At 39.4% G+C, this 24,890-nt stretch overlaps 2 protein-coding genes across 2 annotated transcripts in view; both read left to right on the top strand.

Annotated features, from left to right (window-relative positions):
- The first annotated feature begins 483 nt into the window (after positions 1–483).
- st14a (ST14 transmembrane serine protease matriptase a) lies at positions 484–19,978 on the top strand. Its single transcript, XM_080052899.1, has 19 exons — positions 484–929; positions 4,638–4,797; positions 5,564–5,694; positions 6,710–6,780; positions 7,315–7,481; positions 8,202–8,237; positions 8,885–9,119; positions 10,584–10,726; positions 11,042–11,145; positions 12,595–12,707; positions 13,183–13,319; positions 13,841–13,945; positions 14,345–14,452; positions 15,103–15,219; positions 15,852–15,980; positions 16,074–16,257; positions 17,055–17,326; positions 18,364–18,500; positions 19,035–19,978. Exons 1-19 carry the CDS (start codon positions 888–890, stop codon positions 19,191–19,193), a joined length of 2,550 nt encoding a protein of 849 aa, XP_079909025.1. The 5' UTR covers positions 484–887; the 3' UTR covers positions 19,194–19,978.
- Positions 19,979–20,654: 676 nt separating this feature from the next.
- The window catches only part of dhx34 (DEAH (Asp-Glu-Ala-His) box polypeptide 34), a 12,473-nt gene continuing 8,237 nt past the window's right edge, over positions 20,655–24,890 (top strand). Inside the window, exons 1-7 of the mRNA XM_080054113.1 lie at positions 20,655–20,766; positions 21,286–21,972; positions 22,379–22,524; positions 22,826–22,991; positions 23,325–23,579; positions 24,014–24,116; positions 24,485–24,702. Coding sequence (XP_079910239.1) covers positions 21,301–21,972; positions 22,379–22,524; positions 22,826–22,991; positions 23,325–23,579; positions 24,014–24,116; positions 24,485–24,702 — 1,560 coding nt within the window. The 5' untranslated portion in view covers positions 20,655–20,766; positions 21,286–21,300. The remainder of the gene's footprint in view (positions 20,767–21,285; positions 21,973–22,378; positions 22,525–22,825; positions 22,992–23,324; positions 23,580–24,013; positions 24,117–24,484; positions 24,703–24,890) is intronic.

The following is a 24,890-nucleotide window of genomic DNA, read 5'->3' as shown; positions in this document are numbered from 1 at the left end:
GAGTTGGCGGATTGATTAAGTTCTTGAAACGACTTACACAATTGGAAATATTGATTCATTTCATCCACACAGACACAGAATGGGGGATTTTCCATTTGGGACGGGGTTTCTGTGTTGCCAAACAGATAATTATCGCTCGTTATGACATGCCTGTAAAGAAAAAAATGAATGTGAATCAACAGAAGTGAGTCACTGGCGTAGTTACACAAATAGAAAGCGTGAGCGTGATGCCCGGGATAAGATCACATGACTGATACTGAACGTAGGCTTTACGAAACCATTAGGCTACTAACCTATCACCATTTGACGACATAAAAACGTATTTTTGTCATTTTATTTCAATTTTCCACTCTTCAAACGGTCATAAATATCGCTTCAAAAGCGAGTTTTCTATTCAAAGACATTCAAAAACCTCCTCCTCACCTGTGTCAGGTAAACAGGAAGTAGCCACAGGTGTCTAGGGGTGGAGACACGCCCTCAGAAACCTCAACCAAGCGGTAAAGGTCCTTTTTTCCGTCGCAGTCGCACACAGACAGATACAGACGACATATTCGAGTCAAGAGGACATTTGTGAACATTGTGAACATCTCCACCGAGGAGGAACCATATTTTTTAAAGCACTAGTGCGCAGTTTTTCTTATTTCTGACCCGTTTATTGACGGCTTTAGTGTGTGGCCTACACCTCTACTCGCAGGTGGAATTCGTTGACAAACTCAAGGAACGTCTCTTTGCGACGAGGCCTAACTGCAGGTTCACCTCGGGAAAAAACTACAAGTCAAATTAAATAAGAGAGTAGAGGAGATTGGTTCAGTTTAAGTTGGTTTAATTTATTTATTTTTTGTATAGTTTTATCAGTCAATTCTTGGCTTGCCAGGAGTTGAACCTTGATGGACTACATGGACAGCGGACCTAGATACACACCGAAGTCGGTAAGAAAACTTAGAAACCTTCCACATTTAATTGGCCATTTGTTAGGCCTACTTAGCTGGATAGGCCTACTCTTTTATTTCCTGTTCAGTTAGTTAGATGTTTTCTGAACGAGTTTGGCTGCTACCTGAGTTCCACTGAATAAGTTGAATTCGCCTATGTTGTCATAGGATATCAGGTTGTAGTAGGCCTATCATTATGATAAAACAAAAAATGTAACTTCAAAATAATTGAGTTAATGTGGGTCAAAGGTAAACGACGACTTACCCTTAACAGTAAACCTGTCAGACATGAAGTAGCCTAGAAATATAGGTCACTTGTGTTGTCATTCCACACATGCATACAATACTGGGAAAGGGATGTCACTGCAACCACACAGGTCTCAGACAATTTATCACCGACGCACTTATCGATTAATTATAAATATATTACTGAGTCAAAAATTAAACTTAGAAGTTGAGAACCTTTTTTAAAGAATTTTTGGCTACATGCTAGCCTAGCACTTTAATTTGATACTTTATTTTTGTGTACATTTGTTATTCAAATGCAACAACAGACAAAAAAAAAAATGGTAAAGCTACTCAAAGATTAGATAACTTTCTATATGGCTGCACTATCCCCCAAATGTGTTATTTGAATTCAATAACATTTCTTTATCCACATCTGGAAAAAGATCAATGCACACTTTGTGGACAGACAGTCATAGTAAACAGGATATTGTCAATTAGATTTGATTCGATTTTTATTAATCTTGAACAATCAACATTTAAAACAGAAACAACCATAGATAAAGTAATCCACTTATATCAAAGTACACAGAAGGACACGTTTCACAAGGAAAAGGCAGAACTGTTGACAGATGTTCTTGAAAAAATAGTTGAAAAAAATATGTCTTGTGTTGTTTTGCCCATGGTGTATAACCTCCCATTAAATCTTCTTTCCAGTGAAACAACTGTTGTTACAGGAGATGTCTCTTGCCAAGAAGTTGGCACAATGAAAAAAAATTTACTTAGGTGATTTCCAAGCTGCAGCAGTATACAAAAATATAATACTCAAACTCTTCAACCTTTAATCCAACTCACAACTTTTGATAAAATGTTACTTCAAGTGTAGTATTTGATATTGGGATATATGCTTGACATTAAAACAGCCTTGGAGGGGCTGACACCGGAATTCCTCCAGTTTCTCTGCCTTGTTGTGACTTGTTCACCCGAATCCTTCTCCTCTGCAGACTGACGAACATTTGAGATAGTTTTACAGTGTCACAGTGTAGAGATAGATACAGGGCATTATGTTAAAAAATATATATATATAAATAATAATTGAAAATGCCCTTCAGTGTCAGTATTTGACCTCTAGGGCACAATGGAGCATGTTGTAGTTAGTGACAATGAGGACGGGAATGCGATGTAATTTAACACCTATCATTACATGATGTGTATCAAGATTTACTTTTCTGTTGTCCACAAGAATAATATGTTGATTGTTTGGTAGACATTTAATTTTCATGCAGAGAAGTGAACAAATAAGGATTGTACATCAAGAGTTTTCTGTAGAATTGAATACACTGATAAAGTAAAAGTTAAACATTAGAATAGAGTTAAACAAAATGTAATTTAAAAGCATCAGTCTATTTCAGCTGAAGTGACAAACTAAGTCCACCACTACACCAGAGTTGTTGGCATGGCATGGTGTCTGTGCCATTTGTTAATGTTGTGCATTCATAGTGGACAATAATATTACAATTTGCATTATGATAAATACATGAGTCAAACCTAGCAACGGCTGGGCAAGGAGGTTATCCTTAAGAACCTGCCCTCTCTAGAGCTGATAAGCATCCCAAGTTTCTTTGACCCAATTTGAAATGTAAACGGGACACATCTGACAACTGAACACTGAAGAATAGTTCAGGTTACTTTGAAAATAACTTAGGCTAACTTTTAAAATATTTAAAATAACTTTTAATTTGTAGCTTGAAACTTTAAAAACACCCGGACAGTGAATGCACGATGCATAATACTATTTGGCTACTAAACAATACAGCCTTACATATGAAATAAGAGGGAATAATTACATATGATACATTTGCAAAACCTGTCCCGGCACTATTTGCTCATGCTCATGCTCAAGTTGTTGCCGGGCCCTTTTCGGTGCAATATGATACATTTTTGTCACAAGTTTAATATTTGTACAGGCCTAAAGGTTTTACCCTTGGTTTATAAAGTGCTGTCGTAGTTCTGCAGATGACCCAGCAGTAAGCTCCTTGTCTTTTTTAGTTTTTAGATTATTTTTAAAATCTTTTCAGAATTCTTTATTTAAAAGGGACATTGCACATTAATAAACATGAGCACCAGAGTCCACCATGTAAATGTGCCAGATTAAGCCATACAGGCTCATATTCTATCTGTAGACCATGGGAGGTTGATAGTTTAAAAAAATGCTTAAAAACTACCAGAATACAACGCATACACAGTACACACGCACAGACAAGTAAAATGACACAACCAACCACTCTTTCCAGATCATGACAGCTGGCAGATTGGTGGCGCATGTCAACACATAAAACAAGTAGCATAGAAACAGATACAAGTGCATAAACATATAGCACGTTAAAACACACAAGCATTCTAACACAGATCCCAGAGTAAGTATTTTTTAGGGACTTTAAAAAAATGTTTGTACAAGCAGCGGGCATTTACAGAAACTTGTTGTGTACCACTTCAGACCTTGCGCGTGGTTTGTTCCCAGCCGGTTTGACAGGATTTTAGCTGGTGAAACCTTTGTACTCCCTGCCCCCCCCCCCCCCCCCCTCTGCCTCACCTCTTAAAGGAAACCACACACTAGTGAGTCACGTTTGAAGTTTCCTTCAAAATCTGCTAACTGTTCCAGACACTGAAACTGTGCTGTTTTTTTTTTCTATAACCTGAAATGGATGAATCGATGTTGTCCTTCTTGAAAAGCGATACTAGTATTTTGTCATATTATATTTCAGAACATTGTTGCGCAGTTTCTGTTGGTCACTCACCAAAGACGGGGACATTCCTAAAATACACAAGTACCTGCCTGCTGTCTGTCTGTCTGTCTCTTGTCACTAATCTTCTGTTGATTATCTACCTATGTAGAGAAAAAGACAGCTGCCTCTGTTCTAGTCTTAAAGGCAAGGCAAGGGAAATGTATTTCTATAGCACAATTCAGACACAAGGCCATTCAAAGTGCTTCACGGGGTTAAGAAATACATCAAGATTAAAATACATCAAGTATAGAATACACATCAGAAAAGTGAAGAGAGAAAAAAAATTACAGGTTAAAAGGGAAACAGAAAAGTCATCAGACTTGATTTTAAAGGAGCTGAGAGTTGCAGCAGACTTCAAGTTTTCTGGGAGTTTGTTCCAGATATGTGGAGCATAAAAACTAAAAGCTGCTTCTCCTTGTTTAGTCCTAACTCTGGGGACTGTAAGTAGACCTGTCCCAGACGACCTGAGCGCTCTGGATGGTTCATTACATATCAGCAGAAACATAAAAGGGCAAACAATGCTTGAGGGCGAAAGCTTGTTGCAGTTTAATGTCTTGCAAGTGTTTTTTCACCTAATAAAATGATTGGAATTTCTATGTAGTAGTTGTTAGCTAAGCTGTATAGGGCCCTCTTCACTTTGATGCATTGTTCATTCATTCATTCATTCACACACAACTGTCTTGTCTGTCTCTTCCAGGACAGAGACTGGGAGACAGATGTCCAGTTCCTGCCGGCGTCGGATAACAAGAAGCTTGAGAAGAAGAAGGGTCCCGGGAGAGTCGGGGCTGTGATCGCCGTGGTCGTATTGGCTGCTGTTGTTGCGCTAATGACCGGACTGCTGGTCTGGCATTTCCACTGTAAGAATAACCAATTACTTAATATGTATTTGATTAATAGGACATGGTTATTGAGAAATTGGTGTGGTAGGATGGCCTACAGGAAAGGTGGCCGACCAGTAACCATGAGGTCGCTGGTTCGATCCCCGGCACTGGACAGGAGGATGTTAGTTGTAAAACTAGCAGTGGCTGGTATTACTTCTACGGTGCCCACCATCTCTACCATTGTGTCCTTGAGCAAGACACTTAACCCTGAATTGCTCCAGGGGCGCTGTACTATGGCTGACCCTGCGCTCTGACCCCCTCCAAAGTGTGGTAACTTGAGAGGGGATATGCAAAAACACACATCTCAAAGTAACCATTGACTAATAAAGTAACTTAACTTTACGATGGAAGGATGGAAACTTTTAAATGACTTCATCACAAGGAAAAATGTAATGTTGATCAATCAATTTAAGAATGAGCATGTGGACTTTCAGTATGCTAAGTGTCCTCGACTATTTCTGCTATTTTGGAGTGGACCAAGAAATGTTCAGAGGCAATTTAGAGCTCAGTGCAAAGCTTTATATTGTCTGATTATTTGCACATGCAATTGAATGCAATATAGAATCTGAGGTTATAGCTACACCAGTTGAAACAAGTGCACCTGGGGAACTTAATGCTTGCTACCTGCACTACATTGACATGTCTTCATTTGTATAGCACCTCTCTCAACACTGTTACAAAGTTTTTAACAAAGAACAATAAAGCAGAACCTATTTACACTTTTGTCTGTGTGCCCCTGCAGTCCGTAAAGATGTGCGGGTGAAGAAGATGTACAGCGGCTCCATGCGGATCACCAACCAGGCATTTGAAGACGCCTACATGAACCCCAACAGCACCGAGTTCAAGGCTCTGGCCATGCAGGTGACCCAACAGGTAAGACTTTTGCTCTGGCCAAACATCACTTCACAGCGCTGTAGCCGACTGTGCCCCAAAAAATAATTAATGTGTCTGTCAAAAATGTTAAAAAATAAATACTTTTTAATTTTCCTTTATTTAACCCCTAAAGATCAATTGAGGGGCGACGCTCTTTTACAATGATGTCAAGATATATACATACGATACACAATATACAATCAAAATACACAACACGCCTACAAAGAGACAATAACAATCAAAATATTCAGATCAATTCAATGAAGCAGAAAAGCCTAATTAAAACAGTTACAAGTGGAGTGGGACTGATTCTAGTTTCTCTAGATTCTGATTTTAGTAAAGCCCCTATCTCACTGGGCTGCGACAGTGTGCGACAAGTTGGAGACACAAAATTGCGACAAAATATGCGAATTAGCGACAATTTTCACTTGCAGTCTCACTGAGTTGGTTCCTCACAACACGTTTGCGAATGTCCTGGCCAACACTTGCCAGGAGGTCGCATTTATGTCTCGCGAGCGTCGCACGAACGGAATGTCAGTCTCATTTGTGTCTCAAATCAGTCACAATTTAGTTTCATATGTCGCCAACCCCTCGCAAAGTTGTCTGACATTGCTTGCACTTTCTGACTCGCAGAATCTAAATTGAGAAGGGTTAGCAACGCGTTTGAGACACATGCGACCACTATGAGACTATTTTGAGACTAGATTTGTCGCACACTTTTTTTGAACATGTTCAAAATTCATGCGACAGGACTGCGCGGCTCTGCGACTCATGCGAGGAAATTGAGACCTCCGCGAACGTATGGAGACAGTTTAGAGACTCCCTCGCGAATGCAGTCTCCAACTTGTCGCAAACAGTCGCAGCCCAGTGAGATAGGGGCTTAAGACATTGACAATTACATGAACAATTCAGTGGGAGCACACCAGTATTACTATGCTGTATTGTATTTAATGTTTTTGGGGTATTTCAATTTTTCATTCATGTTTTGTTTTGATTTTGCTCTTGTCTGTTTCAGCTTAAAGTCATCTACAGCAAAAGCCCTCACCTGGCCAAATACTATGTTGGCTCTAAGGTCCAGGCTTTCAGGTATGGCACTGCAGTTCTATTAGTTATAAGATGTTTTATAATAAGCTGGAATGTGAATGTGGAATTTTAGTATTTTTGGGTCCTGTCTTGCTGTCTTAAATGCTTTTGTTCTATCGTCTGTTTCGTACTTTCTTTTGATGTGTTAAATGGAGATCATTTGGATCCCTCCAAAATGTATAGAGAATTTATTTTAACAGTATATTTACATAGTTTTGTTTAGGAAATTACATCGCTCATTATATATAAAAACGTGTAAGGGCGTTCATTTTTTTTAAGGGAGAAACCTTACAAATGTGTCGTTGGAGAACACACAGTAACACACACACACACACACACACACACACACACACACACACACACACACACACACACACACACACACACACACACACACACACACACACACACACACACACAGTGTGGAGAACTAGGATGTATAAAAACGTGTATGGCCGTTTTGCAGTCATAAGACCAATGACACAATTTAAAAATCCGTCTAACTTTACTATGTCATTCTTGTCCCGTTGCTCTTAGTGAAGGCAGTGTGGTTGTGTACTACCTGTCTGAGTTCCTCGTTCCCAAGGGTCAAGAGGCAGCCATGGACAGCGCTATGGCGTCCATGGAGAAACTAGTGGACAAGGAGCAGCGCTCACTAAAAAGACCTGGCAACGCTCTGCAGATTGAAGATGTCATGTCATCAGGTAGGGCCAATGCAAATAAAGGCCACATTTTTTTTTCAGGATTATTTCCTTAACCACAATCAAAACATCTTAATGGGTAATTTGTTGGATTAAAGCATAGCAGATAATTATGAGCATTTGAACAAGGGGTGGGAATACATAAACTTCGGCTTCCTCCCATTCCTTTTCGGACATAGACACTACAAATACAATTATATAATATTATAAATATTGTTCATGACACTTTATAATTATTGTTGTTCTTTGTTATAAGATGTGTCTTACTTGCTTTTTTTATTTGTTTGTTCGAAATAAAGACGAAATGATATAAAGGTGGAGTCAGCAGTTCTGGAGAACGCTCTTTGTCAAAATCAGTGAATACCAGGCTCTTCAAGATCCGCCACCTGTCCGTACTGTGTGTATACTGAAAAATGTGTTGTTAATACATAGCTTAGGCTCTGTCAACTGTTACGTAAATGAAGAGGGCTCATTGGGGCTAGCAACATAGTAGTTTACAGAGCCTAGGATGTGTATTAACACTGGATCTCAAACGCACAGTACGGATATGTAGCAGATCGTGAGGAGATGTTCACTTATTTTTGACAAAGTGATTTTGACAACAAGCATTCTCCAGTATCGCTGACTGGACCTTTAACTGTCAAGCTATTTCTTCCTTTGTTTCTGTTTTTCTGTCAATATTCTCATCTGAATTATGTCTGTGTTCTTTGTTCCATTTCATAGAACTTGATTCCCGCTTGTTGAAATCGTCATACAGCAGTATGTACTCAGCTTTCATCTATCATTTACTCTATCAAAATGATGTTTGACAACTCATCTGTATACATAGTAAACAGCAAGCGCTTAATATGTAGCCTAGGGTCATATTTGGGCAAACACTTTTTAATGGTTCTACCTAATCAGTTTTAATGAGAAATAGTGAGACTTAGTCAACAGTGCACATCAATGAGACATTGTGTGAAATTAATTATGAATAGTGTTTGTCTTTATGCAAAAGCATCATTGTAACATATTTGCTTTTAATCCAGTGTTTAATATTTACCAGAAAATGCAATGTAATTAAGAACACATTTTAGACAGTCACAGTTGAGTGGTTTTAGGCATTTACATCATAAATATTAGCATAGATATATCAGGATGAGTTTGTAAACACACTGAAGCTGTAATTGAATTTGAATCGCGATAAGTGGGCTGTCGCTGTGCTTTGAATGTGAATAACACAAAGTATTTGTTTCTTTCTACAATATATTTATTGTAATTGTAAAAACAAACAACCACTCACCATCTCAAGAACACAAATCAAGTAATTACTATAAAGTCCCCTCGCTTGCCCTTAGCGATATAGCTTAGCCTTTCTAGTCCAATGCAGTTCGAAAGCTCCTTAACCTTTTGTTTCTCTTTCTCAGGATTTTTCGAGTATAACGAGCAGACCAGGAGTAACCACATTGGACAGATCCAGTCCCCAGGCTTCCCTAACAGTCCCTATCCCCCCAACACCTTCATCCAGTGGAGGCTCAGAGCGGACCCCGGCTACGTCATCCAGCTACAGTTTGATACAATGAACCTGGAAGAGAATTGCAAAAACGACTTTGTCAAAATCTACGACTCTCTGGTGGCAATCGAGAGCCGCGTCATGGAAGAGTGAGTTTGCCCTTTTGATCCATCATAACAATACAGTATTAACAATATTTAAAACCTTCTATTATTTTACTTTTTTTATTTTTAACTGTTTGAAATGTTTTTATTCTCATTGATTTTTTTTTTCTTTTTTCTGTAGCACTTTGAGATTCTAGTAACATAAAGTGCATTACAAATAAAATGTATTATTATTATTTACTACGGTAGTGGACCATACTCCCTCTGTGACCATGCTTGTTTTATGTTGGTACTTGTATTCCTGTGTTGTATTGTATGTTCTATGTTGTACAGACCATGGTGGCAAATCAGTTTCCCCATTGGGGATCAATAAAGTAAATCCTATCTTATCCTATCCTGCAGCTTCAAGCAGATAGATTATCCTGTACTCTGTTTATAATACAGTGATACATTGTGAATGCTTTTTAGATTTGAGTAGAAATTACTTGTTTGTTGTAGGGCGTCTGTGGCTTAGTTGGTAGAGCGGGTCGGCCGATGATCAAAGGGTTGGAGGTTCGATTCCCGCCCTGCCACCTGTGTCATAGTTGTTGTGTCCTTGGGCAAGACACTTCACCCACCTTGCCTCGTGTGAATGTCGATAGTTAGCCTGCTATCGGTGTATGAATGTGTGTGTGAATGGTAACGTGTAAATGGGAACAGGTCTCCCTTGCAAAAGAGTCTCCGGACTAAATGGGATTTACCTGTATAAATAAAGGTAAAAAAAAAAGAATAAAAAAAAAAAAAAAAAAAAAAAAAGGCCCTTTGCTGGACAGATGCTGTTTCTCTGAAGAAGCTTTGTACTGTACATACAGGTGGAGTTGACTAACATTGCCTGGGTTAAGCCTTAAGTAATAGCACTTACAAAAATTAAAATAAATAATTTACAAATGATAAATTATAGCAAATATATCTAATTTCCATCATCCATTTAGTCCCTTTTGGTTGACGTAACATATGAGTTAAACATATAAATAAAGGTGCCTTGCCTTGCCCAAAATGATTGGAGATAAAATGCCTTACTGTTACTCTGTAAGCTACCAAAATTGACACAACATGGTATTTATTTTTGCATAGTGATGGATCTTTCTTTGGCTTTTTAATCTATGATTTAACTCAATCCATGTCAAAAGGAACCAGCCTTGTTTTACTATAATACGATGTAGTTTGTTTGAACCAAATGAACGATACACTCCACCAGTATGACTGTGTGTGAATGAATAGAACCTGGATCCCTGTAAAGTTGAACAGTTTAAAACGTTGCTGAAGACTCACTTTTGTTGCATTGGCCTTTAACACAAGTTGAGACTTTGACACTCCTAACTTTTTTTTTCATGCATCATATATGTTATTTTGTATTGTATCTTGTAGAGCACTTTGGTCAACTGATGTTGTTTTTAAATGTGCTATAGAAATAATTTTGACTTAATAAAATGCAATATCTTTTTTCTGTTTTTTTTTTCTCCCTTACAGAATGTGTGGTTACTATTCACCCAGTGAACCTCTTACCTTCCTGTCTTCTGGTAACGTCATGCTGGTAACCATGGCCTCCAATGACAAAAAGAACTACCCCGGATTCAGAGCACAAGTCTCACAAATCCAACATGGGAGCAAACGTAAGGGGCTTATACTTGGTTTATTTCTATATTTGAGCCTGTTGATTATTGGCTACAGCATGTGTGTGTGTGTGTGTGTGTTATTTGTGCAAATTCTAACACTTTGTTTAATCCCATGTTTAGATATTATTGTGTCTTGTTTAGTTTAGTAGTTTTTATTGTTCTTACCTGCCCAGGGACTACAGGTGGAAAATAGCAGTTAGCTAAAACCTGGTACAATGCATCTCTCCTTGCTCTAAACAAGGTTAATGTTTCTTTTGTACATTGTCCCTGTTTAAATAAAGTTACATAACATTACGTTTTTTTATGTCCCAGGCACAACATGTGGTGGCCAGCTGAGAGGGAACCAGGGCAGCTTCACTTCCCCCAACTTCCCAAATTACTTTCCTCCTCGAACGTCATGTCAGTGGTCCATCACGGTAACATGTCCGCAATACGGCGACGCAATACACAGCCATATATGCTTCACACTGGCTGTGTTCCGAAAGCCATATTAACGTCCTACTCATACTAATTTTGACATCAATTTGAGTATGTGACGGTTGTATATGCGAGTTTGTGTTGGCGAGAAATGCCCGGATGAGTAGGGGAGAACGGGGTAAGTAGGCACACTTTTTACTCTAGTGAGAATTGCTCATCACCAAAACATCTGTCAATAGCCATTCCTACATTAAATTGAAGCTTAAGGTGTTGGCTAGAAATGTGTGTCTCTCTTTTTTTCCAACTTATTGTAATGAAGAAGTAATTTACCATCAAAGACACTCTGACACATTGTGACAACCAACCCCATCAAGGGGTCGGTTGTCACACACTATGGGGTTGTTTGTCACAATGTTATCTTAATGGGAAAAATCTTAAAAAGAAGGCAAGGAGGCAGAACCAAATTTGAATGTTTAATTGCATTGTCAAGTTGACAAATAGGCCTACATAACGTTCTGTAGCCTTGGCAGCTGGTCTAGTTTGGGATGCACTGGGTTGTTTTGATTTTGTTGCCCTTTTTTCTTTTGCTTGCTAGCTGCCTTTTCCTGCTCTATTCTTTCCCTCTCTGGGGTGTCAGTGAGGATACAGCTTGACAATTTATTTCGTTATTGGGTTCCTTTTCTGGCTGCAGCCTTGAGATAACATGTGACAACCAACCCCCCAAAAAATTTGACGACCAACCCCAACTTGAATTTCTTGCTAGCATCAAGGCCAACAACCATCTGACAACTAATTAGCTTGCTAACCACAATCTAAACTATAGTTTACCCTTCACACTTTCTGAGGGTAAAAAGTGTTTTGTTATAAACCCATTGTGTAAAAGCCTAGAAGAAAAATACTGAGAAGCAAAATATTTTGAATTTGACATGAAAAACACAAAACATCCTCTCACCTGAAATGCAGCTGTCTTCCTCCAAGGAAGTCTATGTATGTGACCTCTGATCCCAATTCTGGACCTTTTTTATATCAACATTTCAGAGCTAGCGCGCTCTGGTGGCGAGATATAACGAATGTGACATCCAACCCATGTGACAAATTACCCCGTTCTCCCCTACTAACTTCCGGGAAGATTTTGTGTATGGATCGACAGGTTACTTCTCGTACTCAACCGCCCCACAATACATTACGTCCTTTCAAACGGCATGGAAGTATTTTTTTAAATTCGTTATTGCTTCTGTATAAGTCAGTGTAAACAGTCCGACGAACCTCGCATACACAATCGATCGTAAAGTAGACAGTATTGAGTATACATGTTGAGTATGTAGGAGGGAGGGTGTTAGTATGGCTTTTTTCGAATACAGCCAAAGGCTTCTATTCTGTTTAGATTTTTCAGAAGGTATCGTGTGACTATTTAATTTAGTTTTTATTTGTCTCTTTCAATTATCAAGGTCCCTGATGGTAAGGCTGTGAAGCTGACGTTCAAAAAGTTCCTCTTGTCGGAGCCCGGGCAGGAAAACAGTAAGGACTGTCGCAAAGACTACGTGCAGGTCAACGGGAAGAAGTTAGTCCATGCTTGTTGTATGTCTGAAAGCACATAAAAATGACATAAAAGAAGGGCTGTCAATATATTAATTTTAAACGCGATTAATTGCATGATCTTCCATAGTTAACTCGATAGTTTTATCAGTTCTTAATGTACCTTAAAGGGATAGTATTAAAGTATTTAATACTATTATCAACATGGGATCGGGCACATATGCTGTCACTGACTGACTGACTGACTGACTGACTGACTGACTGACTGACTCTCTGACTCTCTCTCTGTGTGTGTGTGTGTGTGTGTGTGTGTGTGTGTGTGTGTGTGTGTGTGTGTGTGTGTGTGTGTGTGTGTGTGTGTGTGTGTGTGTGTGTGTGTGTGTGTGTGTGTGTGTGTGTGTGTGTGTGTGTGTGTGTGTGTGTGTGTGTGTGTGTGTGTGTGTGTGTGTGTGTGTGTGTGTGTGTGTGTGTGTGTGTGTGTGTGTGTGTGTGTTCTGCAGACTGTGTGGAGAGCAGCCCGAAGGATCAGTGACAGAGACCAGCAGCACCAACACAATGAGTGTGGTGTTTAACTCTGATGCCTCCTACGTGGACCGAGGCTTTGACGCAGAGTACGAGGCCATCGACATGAAAGACCGTAAGTCACTCAATCTTAATGCTGAATTTTATACATCTGACTGTAACTGTTTTAGCTGAATTCATTGTTCATTTAGTATTTCATCTCATTTTATTTCAATTAAATTCATCTTTTTTTAAATTAATATATATTAGTTTTTATCCTACTTTATTTCTGTTTTCTCTGCTCATTATATGTTATCCTTGTGATTGTGTTTATTGTGTATGCTCGTCGTCACTGTAAATGAGGGAAACCTCAGTGTCTTTCCAGTGAAAATAAGTTATTGATTGATTGATTAATCATTAATGACGATGTTTTGGTGATTTTTTTTTCGTCAAATTAAAACAAAAAATTAAGGTAAAACAATATGTCAGAAAAGAAGGAAAAATGGCATTTAGTCGTTGAGTTTGAATGTGATTGGCCTCAAGGCACCATCTGGTTACATTCATGATCAGAGGACACTTTCGGGTCGTCATGGAAGCAAGCAGATTTATCTCTTGACATTACAAACGTGCATCTCATTTGAACCCTGTCACCCGCAGCTTGTCCAAAGAAGTTCCAGTGCAAGAACCAGCGCTGTATTAAGACGGAGCTCAAGTGTGACGGCTACAACGACTGTGGAGATATGAGCGATGAATTAAACTGCAGTAAGTGCCCTTTACTCACAATACAGTCAGCCTGTTGAGTTGAACTACGATTTTTTTTATTATTATTATCTACACACAAGATAAGTTTAATATAATAATTTGGGGGCGACTGTGGCTCAGGTGGTAGAGCGGGTCGGCCAATGATCAAAGGGTTGGCGGTTCGATCTCCGCCATGCTACTTGTGTCATGGTTGTTGTGTCCTTGGGCAAGACAATTCACCAACCTTGCCTCGTGTGAATGTTGATAGTAAGCCCGCTATCGGTGTATGACTGTCTGTGTGAATGGTAACGTGTAAATGGGAACAGGTCTCCCTTGCAAAAGAGTCTCCGGTCTCAATTGGATTTACCTGTATAAATAAAGGTTTAAAAAAATATATATATATGTGTTGTTTCCCTCCAGAGTGCGATGCAAAGGCCATCAGCTGTAAGAATGGATTATGCAAACCCATGTTCTGGAAATGTGACGGTGTAAACGACTGCGGAGACAACACAGACGAGATGAACTGTGGTAAGAACCTGGGAACACTTTATTTTTTAATGATTTTTTTTTGGCATTTTCAAGCTTTATTAGATAGTACAGAGTTGAAATGGGGGGACAGAGAGAGAGAGGGGATGACCTGCAGTAATGGTCCACGGGTCGGATATGAACCCGCGACCACTGCAGCGAAGGCCGGAGCCGATATGGTACGCGCTATATCCACTACACCACCGGAGCGCCCCGAGGAACACTTTTATAATGGATGAGCATTAAAGGTGGAGTCAGCGATTCAGTGGAAAGCGTTGTTGTTAAAATAATTTTTTGTATAAAATCAGCGAATCTCTCCTCATGATCCACAACCTGTCCATACTGTGTGTGCGCTGAAAATAAATCTGGTGTTTATACACAGCCTAAGCTCTGTAAATAGGTATGTAAATACAGGGGTCAGACTGTAGCAACTTGCCAGTTAACAGAGCCCAGGCTGTGTATTAACACTGTTTATTTTCTTCTTCAGTGCACACACAGTACGGACATGTAGCATATCATGAGAAGATATTTATTGATTTTACCAATTAGTGATTTTGACAGCAAGCGTTCTCCAGAATCACTGACTACACCTTTTTAAAAGGCTTTCATTAACTGTTCTCTCATACCCGTCTTTTTCTTCTGTTTATTTTCAGGTGGATGTAGTTCTGGACAACTGACGTGTAGGAACAAGAAATGTGTTTCTGAGAAGATGCGCTGTGACGGCAGAGACAACTGTGGGGACGGGTCGGACGAGCTCGAATGTGTCAGAGGTAAGATACGTTCTCTCGGGGGCGCCCTTAGCTCAGTTGGTAGGGCGTCCTCCCCCCCCCCCCCCCATGGGCCTCGGCCAGCAGCGGACCCGGGTTCGATTCCAGCCCGCGGTCGATCTCTGCATGTCATTCCCCTCTCTGCCCTATTTCAACTCTGTCTCTACACTATCAATAAAGCATAAAAATGCCAAAAAATATCTTTAAAACAAACAAAAAAGATACGTTCTCTCCTAATCTGAAATAAATAACTGAATCTAGTATTTATTTAGTAACTTTTTAAAGGCGTAGTGTGTAAAGGGAATGGCAGTTGTTCTTTGTCTGATCCATGTGTGAACAGGCAACTGATCATACAGTTTGGTAGTCATAATATCTTACAAAGAAATGTGAGTTTTTTTCTGCTCCACGAAACAAGTGGCCTGAAATCTATTAATCCGGCTTCAAAGGCGATTCTTCGAAGCAAATGAACTGCAGTGTAAATGTGAAATGATCGGTTTAACTTCAACACATGATGATGTTTAAATGAGTAGTTTATTTATTTATTTGATTGTTCTTCCCTCTCTCTCTCTCTCTCTCTCTCTCTCTCTCTCTCTCTCTGTCTCTCTCTCTGTCTCTGTCTCTGTCTCTCTCTGTAGGCAATGTCAATGACATAACCTGCACTGAACTGACATATAAATGTAAAAACAATAAATGCATCAGTAAAGTCAACCCAGAGTGTGACGGGACAGATGATTGCCAAGATAGATCTGACGAGGAGAACTGCGGTATGAAACAGACAGACACACTCAACATACTAATACAAGCTGCAACATGTCTGCCCCGGGATTGATTGATTGATAGATTGTTTGCTTTTACAGACTGTGGGAGGAGCATGTTCAAGACGTCCCGTATAGTGGGCGGGCAGGACGCAGAGGAGGGCGAGTTCCCCTGGCAGGTCAGCCTCCACATTAAGGGCTTTGGACACGTGTGTGGAGCGTCAATCATCAGTCCAAAATGGCTGATCACCGCCGCCCACTGTGTGCAAGACGACGGCAAGACCAAGTAAGTATAGGCTGATGGTGTGCGTGTGCGTGCGTGCGTGTGTGTGTGTGTGTGTACTTTTGGGTATGGACACACCCTGCTGCTCCACTACATATGAAGTTCCTAACAGAAGAAAAAAGTTATTTGAATTGAATTGAATTGAACGAATATTTATGAAAAAAAAAAAAATCTAGTTGCTAGGGAGAAGATAATGCCTAAAATAAGTTGATCTCAACATATATGGAAACTCTGACTTACTGCCCAGTTCCTTCAAAATAATCCTAATATGTCAATATCTCCACCTGGAATAAAAAAATTAATTAATCGAACCAAGTGATTGCTGGAGCACGACAAGTATTGGGGTTGTGTTGGGAACAACTTTGTTTAGGCAATACCTTCTCCCTAGCAACTAGAGAAAAATAATGTTGTGTGTAATGTGACAAGCCAGGGTTAGGGTTGTGATCTTTTTGAAACTCACTCATGTTTATGTATGTGGTAAACATTTAGTTTTTATATTGAAGATATTTAGCAGATGCTCTTGTCCAAACTTAATGCTGGAAAGGCTTGAAAAAAAAATACTTGATACAATATTTTGAATCAATTGGCTAAACCTCTCTCCTACCAGCATGAGCAAAATGTAGCTGTAAAAAAAACTTTTGATATTTAAGGTGTTCATAAAGTGAATTTCCTACTGTATGTTAATGTTTAAGTCCTTTTTCTATAACCTCACAATCGTATAGTATCTATCAGAACTTATTATAATTTCCTTTTTTAAATAGCAGATTTTAAGTATTTGTGTGTGTGTGTGTGTGAAACAGATACAACCTCCCGGGCACCTGGGAAGCTTTCCTGGGCCTTCACATTCAGAGGAAGACCGGCGGTCCCGTGGTTAAGAGGAACCTGAAGCAGATCATCCCTCACCCAAACTACAACGCCTACACCTACGACAATGACATCGCCCTGATGGAGCTGGACAGTCCTGTGCCATACTCAGACTACATCAGGCCCATCTGCATGCCCTCGCCCCAACATGACTTCCCTACTGCCAGCACTGTGTGGATCACCGGATGGGGCGCCACCAGAGAAGGAGGTGAGTTTTTTGCACTATTTAGTATTTAGTGTTTACAATTTATTCAATGTCAATATTGTTTATCTTTATCTTATCGTCACCCTCTTAAAATAATGGCCTAAGTCATGTTTTCAGTGTTTTCAGGAAACACAAAAAACTTAACCAAAGATTGAATATATGATATTCATTAATAATTTCACTCAAACAGGTTATGTCAAAAGATGACTCTTGACATTGTGATTACAATTTCTGTCAATTATGTAACATAATAGGAATAAACCCTTTTATATTAATGTTTAACTTGTGACTTAAGCCATTTTACACACTTGTAAAATGTCCCTGAAAAAAAAATGAACAGTAAATTTTGACTTAGGCAAAATAAAATGGCCTAAAACACACTCTTGACATTCTGGTAATATGGTATAATGGCCTATGTCAAGTAAAATCACATGATCTGTTCAACTGAGGAATTAGGCCATTTTACCAGAGGTGGCCAGCATCATGAGGAGATGATTTAAGCAAAAAAATAATTTTGGCCAAAAAGTGACTTAGGCCATTATTTTAAGAGGGTGACGTTATTCTACTTTATTTTATTATTTTTGTTGTTCCTATTGCACCGTGGGTCAGAGGCAAACGCCATTTTGATCCTTATGTATGACTGCGTATTTTAAGAATTGACAATAACGTTTGACTCGTCTTGACTTGAGTCATTGCAAACTATAAACCTTCTGTGTGTGATTTTGGTGAATACTTTTAACACCATCAATACCGAAAAAAAAATAAAAAAGTTTTTTATGTTGTTTTTATTTTTATTTCTTTTGGGGGTAACTATGTAAAAGAAAAAGTTTCATCATAATTATTTTTTTTTAATTAAAATTAATGCACTGTTATGTCTGTAGTGTGTGTAGTAGAAGCCTAATAGTAGTCATTGCTGTTGCAATTGCACCCCCTGCAGGTCAGATTTAATCATATATATTTTGATTCCTAAATAAAGATAAATTGCTAGACTTAAACCTATATGTAATGGAGTCTTGTGTTTGTTTGTGTGTGTTTCTCAGGGTTTGAAGCCAAGGTGCTCCAGAAGGCCCAGGTGAGAGTCATCAACCGCTCCGTGTGTAACGACCTTATGGGCGGACAGATCACCTCCAGGATGCTCTGTGCCGGAGTGCTAAGCGGGGGAGTCGATGCTTGTCAGGTAAAATTAAGAACCCCTTTGACTTACAAAGACAAGGGATAGCGACATTTTATCAAGGCGACAAATGTCACTGTTACAAAAGATTGGTGAGACAAAAGTGTTAGGCTTGTTCATTTGTATCTAGTGAAGAGTATTAGGTCCACAGTAGAAAACAATTAGGAGGAAGTAGCTTTTCTTTTAATCTTCATGCATCTCCAGAATTTTTTTTAAATGTCCAGAGTAGAGTTGACGTTTCAAGACTACAGTAAAGTTTGAAAGATGTTAATAGATTTGTGCTTCCGGGATCAATAACTCATGAGCAAAACGTTATTAAAACAAAACCAATGCATCTTCTTTGTTGTAAGTTAGACATGGGCTGCTACCTAATTTTAGACTAAACGAGAGTGACACTTCAACCGTTTGTTTTGCAGTTTAATAGGTAACGAAAAACCTTCTTATTTTAGAATGTTAGAATTAAAGGAGGGAAATTGGAAATAAGAAATAATGTACCATATTGCCCACAAGTAATAACACATGTATTTGTCCCTTTTTCAGGGGGATTCTGGCGGCCCTCTGTCCAGTCCTGACGGCTCTCGTATGTTCCTGGCCGGAGTAGTGAGTTGGGGCGACGGCTGCGCTCGCAGGAACAAACCTGGAATCTACACGACAGTCACCAAATTCCGCGGATGGGTCAAAGAAAAGACGGGAGTGTAGCCTGGCCCGGCCCGTAGCACAATAGTCAAACAAAATCCAATGATATGGACATGAACACTGACTGATGACAAGTTACTACAGCACGGATTGTTACTTGTTGTGGACTTGACTCCCAGACAACGTTCCTGCAGTGGAAACGTTTGCTTGAAGAGCAATTGCAACAAATTTTATTTTATGTCCACTGCAATTTTTATGAGGGTGGGGTTGATTTTAATGTTTTTTAAATGTAAATAAACGTTTTATTTCTGTGTGTGTGTTTGTTTTGCTGTTGCTTTTTGTGGTTTTAGCCTGTTGTTTTTGATAGAGAACAATGTTATGTGCTGAACCTGAAATAAAACTTTAGGCGCGATTGTTACACTTGTAATGTTGCACCCTTTTTAACTGTGATGTCCCGTGTTTGAATCTGTTGCTATGATATGAATTCCCCACCATTATTCCCTTGTTGTCTTTGTTCAAAATGTTATGAATTAAAAACAAACTGACGGCAAGCTGATTCCATCCTACCTCCTATGGCTTGGTACCTTATGCATTTTTATTTTTAGTCCGTCAGAAATCCCTGAAAAGTCAGTGTCATTGTTCAAACTTGAAAGCATCATCTCATCACAGATTGCATTTCATTTAACACTGATATGAACTGCTGTTTTAGAGGCAGGTTTTGTTAATTCTTTCATGAAAATTCTGCTCTTCGGACTCCTCTTCGATTAAGCACAATATTGGTACAGTCCCTCCAGTTAAGTCACTCTCAAATCTGTGTAAATGTGTTTGTTTTTAAATAAAATATTTCTAATAAAACTTCCAGTTTGCTTTTCGTTTTTTCATGCTAATATGCATTTCATCTACAGCTCTTCAATGACTTTCTTTACACCCTTTTAAATTCATTACATCTGATTTATATTGATTATTTTTAGTTGCTTATATTTGCTTTTTTCAGAACAAAACACTGTGTGGAAAGACTGATGGCTGACATGTTTTTTTCTTTTCTATTTTCTATTAGTATCACATAATTATGCAGAAAAGACCATAGGTTACAATCTACTATCTATGGTTACAATAGGTTACAATAGGCCTATATGTCAAAGTTGTGCTCGTTCTTGTCAAAATGCAAATAGCCTAGTATATTTTGCCGTTAAGTTTTTAAGTAGCATTATTGTGTCATCTGAAAGGTGCAATATATTTGCTTCAAAGAAAAAAAGCAAACAAAACTCCGACTTTTTGATTAAAAAAATGACACTCCTGTCTCCATGATAACGACTATTATGTGTAACCCCGGAACAAACGTGATCTTCACCGGAAGATTTTCAAGGACGGAGCGGAAACAGTCCCACCGTATTATTGTTCCCCCGTCCCTAATACGTCCATGGCATGGACATATCTTCACATCAGCTGAATCTATCCCTCGGTTATTCTTTTCTTACAGTTTTAACACATTTTAATCTAATCATTTCAGATGTGGCAGTTTAAAACGACGTTAAGAACTTGCGCTTTGCCTTTCTCAAGTTTATTTATTCAAAACATCGGGCAAAACATTGGAGAGGAGGCTGTAAGATAGTCTGTGCTGTATCCACTTTAGAAGGTAACCGGTTTATAAAACTGCTACATGTTTGATTACTTCTTTAACCTGTGGATTTAATGTATTAAGCGTGCGTGATCTTGGTGCTTAAGGTAAGACACTGCGGGCAAAGAGGTATTAAGAGGTTTGGCTATTTTGCTTCGAAAACATGTCTTTTGTTCACTTGTAAAAAGTATAAAATGTACATTTAAGTGTATATTTGACTAAACCGTCTGAATGCGTCTGTATATTTCTACTATAATATAACCAACTTGAACGGCCTTTATCTCAAACAAAAAGAAACATTTTATTTTAAATCTGGCTTTATCCAACATCTAAATTTTAGTTTTTTCTAAGAGATACAAACTACGCATAATTAGTTAGATATTGCCAAATGTGCATATTCATTAAAACATTACTGAGAAAAAGATTTAATACAAAAAATGTTTAAAAAAGAAAAAAAATTAAATGAACTGGCAGGTTTCATGGTGATATCTGTAACTAAGTGTGTATATTAATTTGTTTTATCCTATTCTCCTGCAGTGTCTCACGTTAAATATGGATTCAGACGGGCGGAGGGGTTGGGACTGGGACAACCCGCAGTGCCGAGCTCAAATGGACGAAATCTTTTTCCGCCGTCATGACTACATTCAAGTGGGCAGCGTGGAACACAAGGAATTCTGGGCTTTCTTTGACCGTTTCCAGAGGTATAAAATCAAAAAGGACATGTCTGGACAAGGGGCCAGTGGAGAAGGGAATGACAGTAGACAGACGAGTACTCGAAAGGTAGATCTCGGTCTCCCAAAAGACTACGACGCTCGATACCGTATCAATGTGTCTGTGTGTAGTAGGGACATAGAGGAGCTAATGGGCAAAAGCAAACAGAAATCTTCAGGTCCGGGCGCTCAGGAGATATCAGACTGTCGATCCGCTCTGCTGCATTTCCTAGACTTTTGCCAACGACAGAGTTTCGGTAAATTATCCAAGCTTCGTCGTGAACAGAAGAACCTTCCGATCTTCCAATACAAGGACCGGATACTGGAGCTAGTGAGACAGAACTCTGTGGTGGTCGTGGCAGGAGACACTGGGTGTGGCAAATCTACCCAGGTGCCCCAGTATCTTCTCTCTGCAGGATTCAACAACATTGCGTGCACTCAGCCCCGAAGGATCGCCTGCATCTCACTGGCTAAGAGGGTCAGCTTCGAGAGCCTCAACCAGTACGGCTCCAAGGTTTGTGATAAAAGATCAAACACACAAGATCTCACTTTTGGTTAAAGGTGGGGTCAGTGATAGCGCTTGTTATCAAAAACTACTTTTTGTTCAAAAGTGAATATCTTTTCACACAGCCTAGGCTCTGTAAACTGGTATGTAAGCAAAAGGCATGTAAATAAAAGGGTCCACTGCAGCTGGCAACATGGCTGTTTACAGAGCTTAGGCTGTGTATTAACACTGAATTATTTTTTCTGTGCACACACAGTAAGTACAGGTAGCAGATCATGAGGAGATTCACTGATTTTTAAATAAATAATTTTAACAACAAACACTCTCCAGTATAGCTTACACCACTTTTAAATAAATCTCTGAAAAAACAACAGGCTCAAAATGTAAAGCTCTAAACACAGTCATATTTTTCCAGGTCGGCTACCAGATCCGCTTTGAGACCACGCGCACCCTGTCCACCAAGCTGTCCTTCCTGACAGAGGGTCTGCTGCTGCGTCAGATCCAGCAGGACGGCACTCTGGAGCAGTACCAGGTTCTGATAGTGGACGAGGTGCATGAGAGGTATGGCCATGTAAACATCTGGTCAATGATTCAACTCCATTGTGATTTCCTCTACTCATAAAATGTACTGCATGATGTCCGTCCTGGGAGAGGGATCCCTTACTCTGTCAACTCTCCCTGAGATTTCTCAATTTTTCTTAATCCCGATAAAGGGTTTTTTACTGGGAGTTTTTTCTCAGCCGAGCTAAGGGTCTAAGGGCAATGGGTGTCATACTGTATGGAATGTTAAGCCCACTGAGGCAAATGTCTATTTGTGATATTGGGCTATACAAATAAAACTGATTTGATTTTGATTGGACAGGCACTTGCACTGTGACTTTCTCTTGGGTGTTCTGCGCTCTCTGGTTGCCCAGCGACCAGACCTCAGGCTCATCCTCATGTCTGCAACCATCAACATCAAACTCTTCTCTGAATACTTCAGTGGAGCTCCGGTGCTGCAGGTCCCAGGCAGGCTGTTCCCCATACAGGTGAGAAGAAAGACAGTACTACTCACTGATGGAAATATGCTTATTCTTAACAGGTCTTAAAAATGTCTGCATGTTTTTAGATGAAAATATATCATAAATCAGACAGCTTTTCCCCATACAGGTAAGCACCAATCAATGAAGTACATAGGCTTCTCACTTATGTTGAGATAATGGCCGTTAAAGACACATAAGACAAGGTTTAGTAAAATATACACCTCGATGTACATTTTGGAACTTTTTACTTAATCGTCTGTGGAAAAAAAACAATTTATTTGCCTGCCTTGTCTCGACTTTGAATTGCATCCATCTTCTCCCCGTCTTATCTGTTCTAAGGTGATCTACCAGCCCATCCCCCCCGAGGAGCAGCCGTCCCGCTCAGAGAAGCTTGACCCCAGACCGTACCTCCGTATCCTGCAGGGCATCGACCAGCGCTACCCCCCGGACGAGAGAGGAGACCTGCTGCTGTTCCTGAGCGGTGTGGCCGAGATATCCGCCATCCAGGAGGCCTGCCAGGTCTACGCCACACACACACAACGCTGGATAGTCCTGCCGCTACACAGCACCCTCTCTCTGGCGCAGCAGGATAAGGCACAGTCTAATTTTTATCTTTTTATATTATTAGTTTTATTTTTTTTAGCACATAAAAAATGTATGTATAAACCTAGCACGAAAAGTGAGAAGATTTGTGTTTGGTCGAGTACTTGTTTGTTGTAACAATGCTTCTTAGTAATAAATATTATACCACGTTATAGGGGAAAAAAATGTCCTTACTTTGTGTGCTAAGCTTATATATAAATAAAGAAATTGTAGAATGCTGTACATGTGAACATTAAGATGATAACCTATTTTTTCTCCTACAAGAAAGTATAAAAAGTGCTAAGTCTTATTATTGTAGATTGAAACAAGCTCTATAATGTTTGAATCCTTGCAAAATAGTCTCAGGTCGCAATGGGATTTACCTAAAATTTGATATGTTAGCTGTGGTGTATCAGTTCTAATTCTCTGTCGTTGTTTATCTTCAGGTGTTTGACATGTCTCCTCCCGGGGTGAGGAAGTGCATCATCTCTACAAATATCGCTGAGACGTCCGTTACAATAGATGGGGTTCGCTTTGTGGTCGACTCAGGTACAGAACTAGTACAAAGCTAAATATGTGCAGACATTGTTTGTTTACAATCACAACATGTAGTGAGGGACCCCCAACGTGATTTTTCTTTTTTTTTTCTTTTTTGGAGAGAAAAAAATTACAGAATGAATGACTAAGAAAAAAAATACTGAATAATTACACCTTCATAATTTAAAAATTTCGTAACGTTATAGAGAATACAAAACGGACAAAGAAATAATATGACAACATAAAATTGCTAGTAAACTACCGGTATTAATATTAAAATATATAAGCAAGAAAATAAGAAAATGAATTAACAAAAATTGTCCAGGTAGTGGACCAACAGTAATATAAACATATTTCTCTGTTGTTTATTTGTTTCATAGGAAAGGTGAAGGAGATGAGTTTTGACCCTAAGGCCAAGATGCAGCGTCTGCAGGAGTTCTGGATCAGCCGTGCGAGCTCCGAGCAGAGGAAAGGCCGAGCGGGGCGGACGGGACCGGGCGTATGTTACCGCCTTTACGCCGAGTCTGACTACGACGCATTCGCACCTTATCCTGTTCCTGAAATACACAGAGTGGCTCTGGACTCACTCATTCTACAGGTAACAATATCAAAGAAGGATGCTTGACGAAGCCTTATCCCCTAACCCTAACCAGCTCTGCCTTTTAGGCTCCGTTGGGGGCACAAAACACCAAACACCAAGAAGGATAGGATAGGATTTTTTTTATATATATATATATATATATGATTTGCATATATACTGTATATAATAATTCTTTCTTTCCTTTT

This window comes from Ammodytes marinus (assembly GCF_949987685.1).
Source record: "Ammodytes marinus genome assembly, chromosome: 3".
NCBI lineage: Eukaryota > Metazoa > Chordata > Actinopteri > Uranoscopiformes > Ammodytidae > Ammodytes > Ammodytes marinus.
Note: the sequence above shows the minus strand (reverse complement) of the source record. Positions and strands in the feature narration are given on the sequence as shown.

Bases quoted from the DNA above. Each gene is read 5' to 3' on its own strand.
- st14a (XM_080052899.1), top strand. From the start codon at position 888: ATGGACTACATGGACAGCGGACCTAGATACACACCGAAGTCG. The intron at 6,781-7,314 runs GTATGGCACTGC...CGTTGCTCTTAG, and splicing joins TCTAAGGTCCAGGCTTTCAG to TGAAGGCAGTGTGGTTGTGT. The intron at 15,981-16,073 runs GTATGAAACAGA...TTGCTTTTACAG, and splicing joins ATCTGACGAGGAGAACTGCG to ACTGTGGGAGGAGCATGTTC.